We start from the raw sequence: 12659 nt of genomic DNA, 5'->3' as shown, positions 1-12659 counted from the left end.
ACGGTCACTGAAAGACCCATACCAATACCTATTCTAATTCTGGACTAACTGGTCCTGTTTGTGATTGTAATTTGCATGGTTCCAGTAGGTTTCACTGTTTCAGAGAGTAATTGTGCAGCTATCAATGCCTTTTTAAGACAGCTACATTTTACATCTTGAGGATATTAAAGGAACCTTCACACTCTTCCTTAAGATTAGGATGATGCCTCGGTGTAAAATAAAAAGTTCAACCAATCAGTTTTGTATGCAGCTTGTTTTTTGTATGATACACCATTAGTCAGTTTTCCAGTTATTTAATACTGTTACAAATTACAGAAGCCAAGGGGGAATTCAAAAATAATTATCTACAAATTTCATCTGGCAGTTCTTTAAAAAATTGATATCAATATACAACATATGTTTGGGTCAAATTGGAGTTGTGCAAGCATTTTTGATGATTGCTTACCTGCACCTTACCAGTACATGGCATACAATAACAAATCATGTCAATACCAAAAATTGAAATGGGTTTTAAACAGTCACTATTTTATCTGATTTATAGTTTTTAAAATCAAATGACAGAATGATTGACTCGACAATAGTAGTCGCTTAAATACAAAGAGGAATATCTAGGAATCGCTCCCTGACATTGTCACTCCAACCAAGCCAGGAAAAAATTGAAGAGATTTCAAAACCTAGTGGTACATGTAAAATTTTAAACAAAAGCCAAAAAAAATTATTTAACTCTCTGACAAATAGTTATGCTTTGTTTTAGACTTTATCTCAGGTAACTCACTATTCAGACATGCTGAAGCAGCATAAGTGGAAATTAGAGACCGCTGAAGCATGAAATAGTCAATATTCTGAGGCCAAGTCAGTTAAGGGGAAACATACAATATGTAACAGGCTCTGTGTTCACACCTGCGAAAAAAGAATAATCGTACCTAATTTGCTGACAGGGATCATAACCTCACCTTGGAATTAAAATCTTCACATTCTCTGTTATCACCTTTCTTGTTGAATGTACTTGTAGCTGTCAGAGACTTGCACAGTTGCACCTGTAGCTGTATGTTATGGTGCAAAACAATGAAATCCCAATTGGATTGATGTCTGTTGGATTTTTTTTTTGCATCAATGAACAAATACTCATTGACAATTCTCTCAATATTTTGCTTGTTGTTTATGTGGAGTCTAGATAATTTTTGCCCATTCACATCGTAATGATTGACCAAGAGCTCCTGTCAAACATTGTCCTTCTCAGGTACATTGTGTATTTTGCTTTGCCTTTTCAGTACTTCGGAATCCTTGCATGTGAGTGATGTCATAATTGTAGGTAACGCTAATGTCATTTCCAAACCAGGGCTCAGTCATGCGACTTGTGGAAACGAAAATTAAAAATGTACGCTTTAAAATATGCATAAATAATGGCCATAACTATTCTCTTTACATCTCGTGTCTTTGTTTCAAAAGCATCCTGGCCAGGCCACGTTTTGGAAATGTGACGCAGGCCTGCCAGCCTTCCCTCTTTTGCTGGTGTCCATGATACTAGGCCAAAAAGTTTAAGAATATGTAGATTATGAACATATAACAATACTACCGGTAATGTTTTGAGGGTTATTTTCTTTGTTTGACATTATCCTTACTTAAGAAAATTGTAACTGCATCCCATGCTGTTTTTTGTGTATTCCCCATTTTAATTTAATTTCATTTAGTTTGTCTTGTAGTGTGTGGTATCAATTCTTACCTTACATGCTGAATTTCTGTTGTAGTTTCTGTTGTGCATGCTGATGGAAAGTTCTTTAAAGCTTGGTTTGAAGATGATAACCAACCTGTTTCTCAAGATGTATCTGTAGACTGCCCGGAGCATTTGACATTTGGCATACTTGGTGTGAGTTTTGCAACTGCCTTAGCTGCACTGTGCGTATTCATGTATTTTCATTACCGGTTATTGCCCCATGTATAAAGTTACCCATATCTGTTTCTTTGAGAGTGCTATCAGGGATGTTATAGACATTTTGGGGGCAATTTTGCATGGCAGTGTCACATTTCAGTAGCCAAATTGAATCCATGATGTGCGCAATATTAAGGAAATAAAGACCCCTTGTCAAGGCCATACAATGTGTTATTGACCCAAGAAACAAGCATGGCCTGTCGCAAACTAGATAGCCAATTTTGCGCCAAAATCTATAGTGCTTTATGAGGCCCCAAGAAGGGGGTTCAGATTGTAGCCCTTGATTTTAAAGATTGATCCACTTGATCCAGTTTTTCTTTGTCACATTTGATTTGCACAATCATTGGGTATTTATCATTAATTCTACTTGTGTTGTGCTATCACAAATGAAGAAAACACAAATAGTGAAACAACATCCCAATCCAATGGCCCTGTCTTCTTCAACCAAAATATGTATGTGCAAGATCAAACATGGACATGCACAAATTTTACAGACCTACGTGTCCTCTCATCTCTGTTGATCTACTAATTTTGATGTACAGACATGATCCATCTACTATGTAGGGTCTGTTGGATACCTTCTTTTTTTCCAAGTATGGTAGTAGGCACCAGTCTTGCTTTATTCAGTTTAAGACACCACGCAGCTGTGTACAAGGTAGTCCTGATTAAGAGGTTTTATGTGGTTGTGTTAGACCGTAATTTATTGTTTTGAGTTCCCTGTACATTTTCTTCATTATGGTGGCAGTGCTTCCAACCAATTTCCCTGTAGGTGATGTTCAATTAACAATATTGGAGTCATGCTGTGGAAAACCATCATTCTCAGACATGTTGTGGAGCAACATATGAATTACTCATCTGGCATCAGCAACATGTGTGGATAACATTTCAATGTTTATCATTATATATTCTCCCGACCAAATTATACTAAAATTTAAAGATAATGCATAATGCACCTCTGCATAGCACTAATGGGAAAGGGTATGGAAGTTGAAGACACAGTGCTATCAGCAAACAAGCTCCCTGGTGAAGTTTTTATGTTTGCAAAATCTTGCACAATTGTATGGCCAAAGGGAAAAGGAAACAGAGATGTACAGATCCCTAGATACACTATATGGTCTTGGAAGGGCTTATGTATATTATTTGATTGGCCATCAATTTGGAACATTTAATTTTCCGTTGACGTATCCAGGTTTTAATGCAAATCTGAATGCAGATTCACTACCTATTAAGAAGACATTCAAAAGGTACAATATAGCAGTATCTATTTCTCAACTGTTTTATCAAATTTGTATGGCCTTAGTAAGAAAGAAAAGCCTGTACTCTTCTTGTTGTCTGTGTTTTGACATCGGGATTGCATTGAGATGTCGTCTCTAGAAAGTAGCAACTTTCCACATCTGACTGACTCAAGTTGGCTAACAGAAATGTCAAATGCATTCTTCTAACTTGTGTTCCTTTCTCAACTTTACCCTTTTAGGCTGAAATGTCTTTGATCCACAGTCAATTCAATGTGCCTCAAAATCCTTTTATTTCAAACCAGCACTAATAGAAGGCATGTACCAATGACAAAATATATCCTAAGGCATATTTGATGAAGAGTCTTAACAAGGCAGAAAGATCAGATTCTTGCTGAAATAACTGCAAATATCTAGAAGTATTTTGCAGTTCATGTATTATCGATGTCTATTGAATGATAGTGGACGGAAAAGATAGGAAAATCCTTCATACATAACAGCCCAGAAATCAGCACCACGGAAAGGACCGCATTGCTTTCAGTTGATTTATCTATGTGACGTGTTGCTACTTATGCCAGTAATTTTGGTATGGTCTTTAGAAGTGTCTGACATCGACAGGTGATTGGTTGGTATTGTACAGTATAAAAGAAAGTTTTGTATGAATAAGCATCAGCACCAGTCAAGAAATTAAACATCTGCAATAACATGTTTTGATTCAGCACCAAGGACAGATACCCAACATTTGTATTCCATAACCAGTTACAAAAAACTCAAAATAAGATGATTACAGTAGAAACATTATTAATAATTCTGTTGTTTTGCATGAATGGCACACTGCAGATATTGTAGGATCCTTGCGATAAAAGGAAAGCAGTTGTCTGTAAAATATCTGGCTTACCATGCTTTCCTATCAGTACCAGCCCCACAATGCAATTACGTCTAACTTTTCCGCCCCAGTGCTTTTGGCTTGTATACCCTGCAGCAATGTGGTACTCAAAATGAAGCCAGTACATCTTGTTGGCTAATATTAACCGCAGAGAGGTCGCTGACTTCACCAATTGTTACGCTCGGGTGGGTGACAGGATGTTAGATAACTGAGCTTTCCGGTGAAAGCTGACTTTTTCAAATTTACCCTAGCAATTAAACAGCATTCCAGAACATATGTGTACATAGCTTGGTTCATACTTTATCTCCAGGTGAAACAATCTTAGTGCAATTTATTTGGAAACAAGAATAGAATTGAACATAGATTGGATTTACTTTGCTCCACAAGGAGTGCTCTATTTGTTTGCAATGATTACTCTTTTTGCTTATCACTCTATGGCCATCTTTGCAGCATTTCAATGTATATATCTGTTTTTACATTAAAAGTGTATTCTTTCTAGAGACTGATCTTGAAATATGGTATTATTTCCAATATTCAAGCTTTTGCTACATACAGATAAGAGAATTTCCCGGATTGGTACCTATTGATGTATAATTGAACCTCTGTAACCAGAATTCAGTCTGTCATATTTCATTTACGACCTTTTGGAACTGTTAGTGGTTTCTGTATAACAGATAACAATGTGTTCACCTTGAAGAGAGGTTAAAGGAATGGTGCATGTAATGCTGGTGTACAGTTTGATGAATGTGTGTTGCACCTTTTTTTGTTCTTAGTACGGAGTGTAATGCTTCTTCAGTCTCTGGAAGCTTCTCTGTCCCAATCAATAATCCCTCGGAGCCATTTGGAGAAAATCGACAAAGGCGAGGGAGGAAGGAGACACTCAAGAAACACCCAGAACTGGAAGATGTCTAATATTCCTGATGACTATTGTTTTTTGTTTTCATCCCACTTCCAACTGACCATCAATAGAAGTACCCCCTCCCCACTGGGTTTACGTAAAACTTGTGCTCACAGGAAGAAGAATGGAGCAATATAGACTCCTTTACTTTAATGGTGGCTGAAGTGCTCAGCCACCAGTTTTACATCCCTCTATTTGCTGTGCATATGATATCCCCCAAGATCCATTAGGTAAAGACATAGAAATTCAAATGGATCAAAGTTGCGGCTCATTAGGAATACGTGGTTGATTCTCAAGGTCAGAAAACCCATTTCCCGCCCACTAATTACCTTTTGGTTGAAGAGACAGACGGTTGTTACATTTCAGGGATTACATTTTCGACGTCATTGAAATCAAATGACTTATTCATCCTGCTCTTTCAAGACTTATCTAAAATGGATACTGAGGCCACCCTAACTTTAGTTTATGTATGTTACCTGCGTATGCATTGATTTTTACCTGTTTTCCAATAAAAAAGATAGGCCTTGATTTGTGATGATTGTTGCATTCTAGTATGATAATGCCATGAATTTCAAAGGTACCAAAAGACACCTAGTTAAAATAATTTTTTTGCTTTTTGAGAATAGATAATTGCAAGAGAACAAGTAAATTCTCCAAGTAAGTTCTCTGTCAATTCTCCTGCGGGGTTTGAGATATTCTTTGAAGGCAATGACTGTAGTAGTGAATTTTTCGTTTTTGCTTTTTTTTCTTTTCAAAACATTTTTATCATGATTGTACTACATTCTGTCTTTTAGTCAAAATCCCACAACAGCTTTAAAATTTGTTTTCTTTATATTTTTGATAGCTATGCATCTTGTATTTTTCTATACCAGCAATTTTTTGCACACCAACACCATATTTGGGGTGTGCAGGGTATTTCATCCATAAAACCCAGTGTGTGTATCCTACCTTTGATGTCGTCATTAGTGAACTGTAATTACTGCTGTAATTGAGTGGTGTTGCCATCTGTGTGGAGCCACTGATTTAATTACCAACAGACAGGACCTAAACAAGGTGACAGTAATGCACCTAAGCAAGCATGTTGTTTTTGCTACCATGTTCAGAGGTTGACATGCCCATACATTATACTATATGCACAATATCAAAATTTATGTAAAGACTTAAATAGTATCTTGATTATATCTGATCAGTACATATTTGTGCAGTGGTGCTTAACAGGAACTTCAGGATTTGATCAGTTCCTTCATTCTGATTCTGAAATGCCAATCACAATCATGTAATCCAATGACTTGTTTAAATTGAATTTGAATTGATAGGATGAGATTTTATGCACAAAATAAAGATTCTCAGAGGCAAGTGTGCATTGATGAGGCTGCATGCGCTTTGAGCTTAAAAAGAGTTAAAAGCAAAACTTGATTCAGTTTTGAATACAACTTTATTGTCAAGCTCTCCTAATGTCCTAGAGACCAAATATGATTATAGGCTTCAATATAGCATATATCAGGAGTGCTATTTTACGGATGACTTGACAGATATGAGACCCTTATGATCCTCCTTTCTACCTAGGTTGCTCTGAAGTCTCACAACTATTTACTATTCAGTGTACAGGGTCCTATTCGTAATCACTGGTGTTGACCGATAACTCTCCCAAATAGAATCCAACAGGATATGGGGCTGAAATCAGCTTCAAGATCTCACTTCCTGTTTGGGGAGAGACCCGTGGCGGGGGGAAATTGGGAGAGCTGTCGGCTACCTTTGAGGTTTCGACACCAGGTGCGCTAGTGGGCGCGGGAATGGGGCTGATCAATGTCCGGGGTGCATTGGGAAAATTGGTTGGCATTCAGGGAGGCCTGCCAAATGGGCCCCAATCAGCTCCGTCCATCACTCGGCAGCATATCTCAGGATCTCATGCATCTGTCCTATCTGTTTATTTGATTGGGACTTCTTACTTCGTCCGGAAATCGAAAACCATGACATTCACTACATACTCCCTGCATTTGTGGAAGCTTGGCTATAGCTCTCCATAGAAAATAATATTTTATGTAAAAATCAATGGTAAAGATATGAAGAGAATCTTCAATAATGAACCTGGCTTTTCTGTTATATTCCAATAGCCTAACTTCCAGCAACAGTAAAGTTACATTGCTTGAACTGCAAATTCATGCTGGTCTTGAAAATGGCTGTTCGTCTAGCATATTTATGCCTACTATTGTCGTTGCATACTAATGAGGGCTTGCCTCTGGCAACTTCCATCCATCAGTTCACAGCATTCTGAGACTAATTCCTTACTCTGCATATTAAATGATTGAGCCACATGAGCAATATCTTAGGGATAGCTGCTTTAATTGAGGCTGAAATGACAGTGATTTATCACACGTTCTACCAACATTTAGACCATATGAGATGGAACTATCAGGGCAGAAATACGTATGGCACATAACTTCATTCCATGCAAACTCCATATCCTTATGTAAATAATGTTCATTTTTGACTAATGAAAAAGTACCCATGTACCTTATTCAGCAATAATTTTCCTCTGTCATGCTATCTTTAGCTCCATCTTGTCGATGAAAAATGTTATTTTCCCCTCTCCGCTCAAGTGTTTAAAATCTGCTAATGAAGATAATGTCCCCTCTGATGATTCCATGTGGTTACGATTTAATATTTCAGGTAGGAGCCGCAGCAGACCTTCTGGGGTGGAAGACAGCAGACAGTCTTGTCTCAGAACATACATTTGGCATTTGGCACTCTCCACTCGTCTGGAATGCAATAAAGGAAATCCATATTTCCCAACTGTGCGCCATTCCCAACGTATCTGTCCCAGCGAATATATCAGCTCGCTTACAGCACTAACCATGCAAGATATGCAATAACCTAGATGATGCGTAGTGACAAAGTTCCCATCACTGCCTGCAGTCAATGTATGATTCTGTCTCTTTTATTAGGAACAATTTTTCAAATTCGTCATATATAGCTTTTACTCTCATTACTCCTATGCACAGGTGGAAGTATATGGCTTATGCCAAATACCTTAGTCGTCAGTATATTGAACAACCCCAAAAATGGAGGCAGATGAAGACCAATATTGCTACCCATAGCAGATTTCTAAGTCACCTCCAGTTGATCTTTATCCCTGGTGGAATTATTCATAAGATACAAGGAGAATTTCAACGTGCATTTCTGGCACAACAACACGGCAGTAAAGTGCATGAAATGGTACTTGAAGGATTGAAATTCAAAGAGCTTCCGAAGGAACCATGCTCCTAACAGCTGTGAGAAAAGGTAGAATACATGCTCGTGCAGTTACAAGGGTTGCTCTCTGCTTCATCTATTGTGATGTGAATAACTTTGTATCAAAGAGGCTCAAACAAGGCTCAAGGGTTAGTGTTACAGGGACTATGCAAGGCAGAGTGAATAAGGTGTCATTTTGGCTACAGCAGTGCCTTTGCATCAAAAGCTGACATGACCAACAACAGTGGAGCTTTCATTATATCATGGCCTCCATTGATAGTCATAAAAATCGAGCACTAATACTAGGTATAATGTTAGATATCTACATGTTTGAAAACAAAGGATTTTACATCTCTCTCCTCCAAGATATTCTCTTCCTCAAGTTTTTAGCTTATCAGTTTTGCTTGTATATTACTAACCTACAGTGGAAGAGAAGCATATTTTTTTGGATGGAGGACTGAGGTGCACTGAGTAATATACTCAAACGTACACTTACCTCACAAACAATAAGTACCCACTCGCAGAAACAACAATGTCTTTTTTCATTACCCAATATATGGCATCTCAGTGATATACAACAGGAAAAGGTGTTTCCTTTTTACATTTTATAAGATTTCAGATTTGTGTGGCTTTGTCACTTTGAAAGATGGCACATATAAAGCTGGAACAGTTTCCTGACAGTAACATCATTCAGGTACTGCTTTAGAGAATACTCTCGAAAAGATAAAACAGGAAGATCAGACATTTTGTAAGGGTATTTATCTGTTTAGAGGTAAATGTATAACTTTATACCATCCTACCCCAACATAGCTATTTTACATGTCTACCCGAGAGAGTTTTAAGGCCTCACAGTGTTTCTTCATAGTCAACTTGTTTCTCTTTTTTTTAACAACTACTACTACATGTTTTACCTATGCTAGACAACAGTGTGATGAGACTGTGGTATACCTCCATTTGCAAGTTCGGAGTTGACTGGGATCGTCATGTACAAGTCCTTTGATGATCCGTTGAAGTCCGTCATAGGGATTGAATAGGGCTGGTTACATGTGGCAGTTCTGGAATTGTTGGCTAGTATCACTCGGTGGTTTTCGTGTGGTTGTGTCACAGCACACGCCTGTTGATGTTGGCGCCGCCGGCGTCTCCAGGAGCAGTATGCAGCAATGACTATGATGAGGAAAATGGCTATCCCAAGGGATATGTTAACTACAAGTAAGGTATAGTACGGAGATGGAGGGTTGTTTGTGGGGCTGGGATTGAGTGATGGGGAAGGAGTTACTGTAGTGGCGGAAAAGTTTGCAGGGAGAGGGGGAGGGGAGATCCATCTCGAGGTGGTACAGGGCCAGAAGGGGGAGCTTGGATCTAAGGTTGGTCCTGCACTGGGGTCCGTAGGCACAGGGGTGGATATTGTGGTTGATGGGTTTGGTGTAGCTGTAGTGGTTGGGGAGACTGTGGTTATTGTGTCACGCACCTGGATCAAAATCGTGGCAGAGTCGTTTCCAGATATGTTTTCCACATAGCATGTGTAGTTTCCCGAATCGCCATAGCTGGCATTGGTGATGGCCAACGAGTTGTCGTACTGTACAAAGACGCGGGAAAAGTACGATCCTGCCTGCAGAATAGCACCGTCAGGAGTCGTCCAATTGGTAGTTATATTGCCCTCCCCAGTGGCGTTACACACAAGTGACATATTCTGACCAACCAACACGCTCTGACTTGGGGTGTTGTACGTGATCGTTGCCGGGCATGAGAAGTCCTCCACACGCAAACTGTACATTGCACGTCCGGCAACCCTGGGGGGAGCCCTACAGGTAAGTTCGTACTTCAAATTGTAATGCTGATACGAGGAGTTGTCCGTCATCTGCTTCAACCAGCGCAAATTGCAATCACATGTCCAGGGGTTGCCAGAGAGGTAGAGAAAGTTTAGTTTGTCCAGTCCTTTGAAAATCCCATTTGGAAGGTTGATCAGACTGCACTTTTGTAGATCAAGGAGCTCAAGATTAATCAAACCGAGGAAAACTCCTGGGACCAGACATATCAGCTTTTTGTTATTCTCCAAGTACAAGTTCTTCAAGTTGGAGAGCCCGAGGAATGCATATCTGTCGATAAACGTCAGGTTTGTTAGGTTGTTGAGATGAAGTGTTTGCAGGTTGTTCAGGTACTGAAAAGCGTAGTTTTGAATGTATTCGATGGGATTTCTATCTACAATAAGTTCTCTCAAGTTTGGGGCGTTTTGAAGTGCTTTGGACGGGATGAAGTTGAATTTGTTGTTGCTCAAGTCTAAAGTGCGCACACTAAACTGGAACACCTTATCAGGAACGTCCGACAAAAGGTTCCCACTGAGTGATACTGTCAAGGATTGCGCATTCTGAAGGTTTCGGAAAGCTCCACGCCTGATACTCTTAATCCTGTTGTTAGTTAAGCTCAGATGGAACAAGCAACGCATATCAGGGAACGCATTACGCCGAATGGAGGTAATTTGGTTGGAGCTAAGTTGCAGGTTACATGTACGCTTTGGTAACTTTTCCGGAATCCGCGTTATTCTGTTGTTCTGTAAGTAGATGGTAATGTCCGACTCAAGTCCTTCAAAGCTACTTTTGTAAGTATATGCCAACTGGTTGTTATCAAGGGTTAAAATACCTAGGTTGCGAAGCCCCTTGAATGCTCCAATAGGAAGTTCAGTTAGGTTGTTATAGCTCAAATGTAAGTAGTAGAGTACACCCAAATCCATGAATACTCCTCCCTTTATGCTTGACGTGTTCAGCTGACATGCATTTAGGGAAAGGGTCCGTAGCTTGTACAGCCCATTGAATATATCTCGTATGTTCAGTCCAGGATTGTTATCCAGGTATAGCTCTGTAAGGTTGGGAGGCATTCGCTCCTTGATATCACCAATGCAATTGAACGATAGGTCCAGGTTTCTCAGCCTTCCCAATCCACTGAGTGCTCCAACAGAAACATTCCGTATCAGGTTTTGATGAAGGTCCAGCCTCCGGAGGTTTGGCAGACTTGTAAATGTATTCGGCGGAATAACTTCAATTCGATTTCTGTCCAAGAACAGGGTATTTGTGGTGTTGTCAATACCAGATGGCACCCTGGTTAGATCCCTTTTCCGGCACTCTACCACATTGCCATCATTTGTATCCGTGTAGCATCTGCATTTGCTGGGACACCCTGCGGCTCCAGGCCTAGCCAGTGACAGCAGGAGGACAAGGAGCATTGCCTGTTGCTTGTCTGCTGGTAATCCCCACATTGTGACAACAGTGGTAACCTCGATTCACATCACTGACTCTAAATGCACACTCTGTATCAGCACACACCATGGTACGTAACGCAGTGAGAACGGGGCCCAAAAGGCCGTGGCCACCTCATCACTGCAGTGCCAACGTTGAGGCAGGGAATTCTGTGGAATTTTTCCGTGGCGAGTGCAGATCCTCTCTGCCATGCCGCGTCGGAGAGACAAGGTCAATTAGTTGGCTGGCTTCTCCTCGATCGAAAGAGGTCATCTGCTGCTGACACAACCCGAAATAAATGCCCTGGCCAGTGTCCCATGAGGGCGGAGCGAGCAAGAGGTGTGCGGAGTCAGAATGATTTTCTGGGAAAGAGCTCCACTGCTGCAAAGTCCAGTCAATGGGAAGATGGATCAGCGACGGTCCATATTCGGTGTGTCTGTGGGTGGAAAAAACAACAACAGAAACCCATGTCAGAGAATCAGCGCAGACAGGTGATGGACCAAGTTTTGATGTAAAGGAACAGCCATATTTCAATATACCTTTGACCTATGCCTGTCCACCCTAAACAGGGGGCTATGACAGGAGTGAATTATGACACGCTGCCAACAGTTGACACTGCTCAAATTAAAGGTTCAATCAAGTATAGTTAATATATGGCCCCGGTTGCTGCATTTAGATTCCAAGCCATACTCAGTTACAGGGCAGGGGGCATTTGAATATTTGCACTTTGTTCGATATTCCCAAGATAGGTTCTGGCCACCCTTGTCACCTCAGACGTTTTGGCGGATAGAGGTATTGATGCAGAGGTATCTACCCGAGCGATGGTTTTATGGTGGGCGTAATTCCTGCCGGCATATAGAGACCAAATTGGATTTTGGTCAAATGAAATCATGGCCGCAAGATTGAATCTTCATGTTTAGAGAACATGGTCCAGAATTTTTAAATAAATTAGTAGGCAATTATGGGGGGCTGGAAAATGGCAAGCAGGGCCAAATGGGGAATTAAAGGATAGAATGCGTAATTTTCGAGCCAGTATCACAGTGAACACCATTGGGTAGTGATAGATGCTCTACTGAGGAAAATTACAAAGGTGTTTTAACCATTCCGCTGGGAGTAATATTAATCCTAGCACCTTCAGAAGACTGAGCCTAAGAGCTGTTAGAATGATGGAGGCTAGCCATCGCTTGGTCACTCAGAGGCCCATTGGGATCTCTGAAAATTTTCAGTACAATTGCCACTCCACAGAATTATA

General features: G+C 40.2%; 2 protein-coding genes across 3 annotated transcripts in view; one reads left to right on the top strand and one right to left on the bottom strand.

Moving 5' to 3' along the window:
- LOC118426647 (serine/threonine-protein kinase Chk2-like) overlaps positions 1-12659 on the top strand; it is a 137816-nt gene that overhangs the window by 42926 nt on the left and 82231 nt on the right.
- LOC118426645 (leucine-rich repeat-containing protein 4B-like) overlaps positions 7273-12659 on the bottom strand; it is a 53807-nt gene continuing 48420 nt past the window's right edge. For both annotated transcript variants that reach the window (XM_035836156.1, XM_035836155.1), the window contains exons 2-3: positions 9126-11843; positions 7273-7705 (exon numbers count right to left, since the gene is read on the bottom strand). In XM_035836156.1, coding sequence (XP_035692049.1) covers positions 7668-7705; positions 9126-11427 — 2340 coding nt within the window. In that variant the 5' untranslated portion in view covers positions 11428-11843 and the 3' untranslated portion in view covers positions 7273-7667. The remainder of the gene's footprint in view (positions 7706-9125; positions 11844-12659) is intronic.

Source organism: Branchiostoma floridae, chromosome 11, assembly GCF_000003815.2.
Source record: "Branchiostoma floridae strain S238N-H82 chromosome 11, Bfl_VNyyK, whole genome shotgun sequence".
NCBI classification, from domain to species: Eukaryota; Metazoa; Chordata; class Leptocardii; order Amphioxiformes; family Branchiostomatidae; genus Branchiostoma; species Branchiostoma floridae.
The sequence above is the reverse complement of the archived record's forward strand: the minus strand, read 5'-3'. Positions and strand labels throughout refer to the sequence as shown.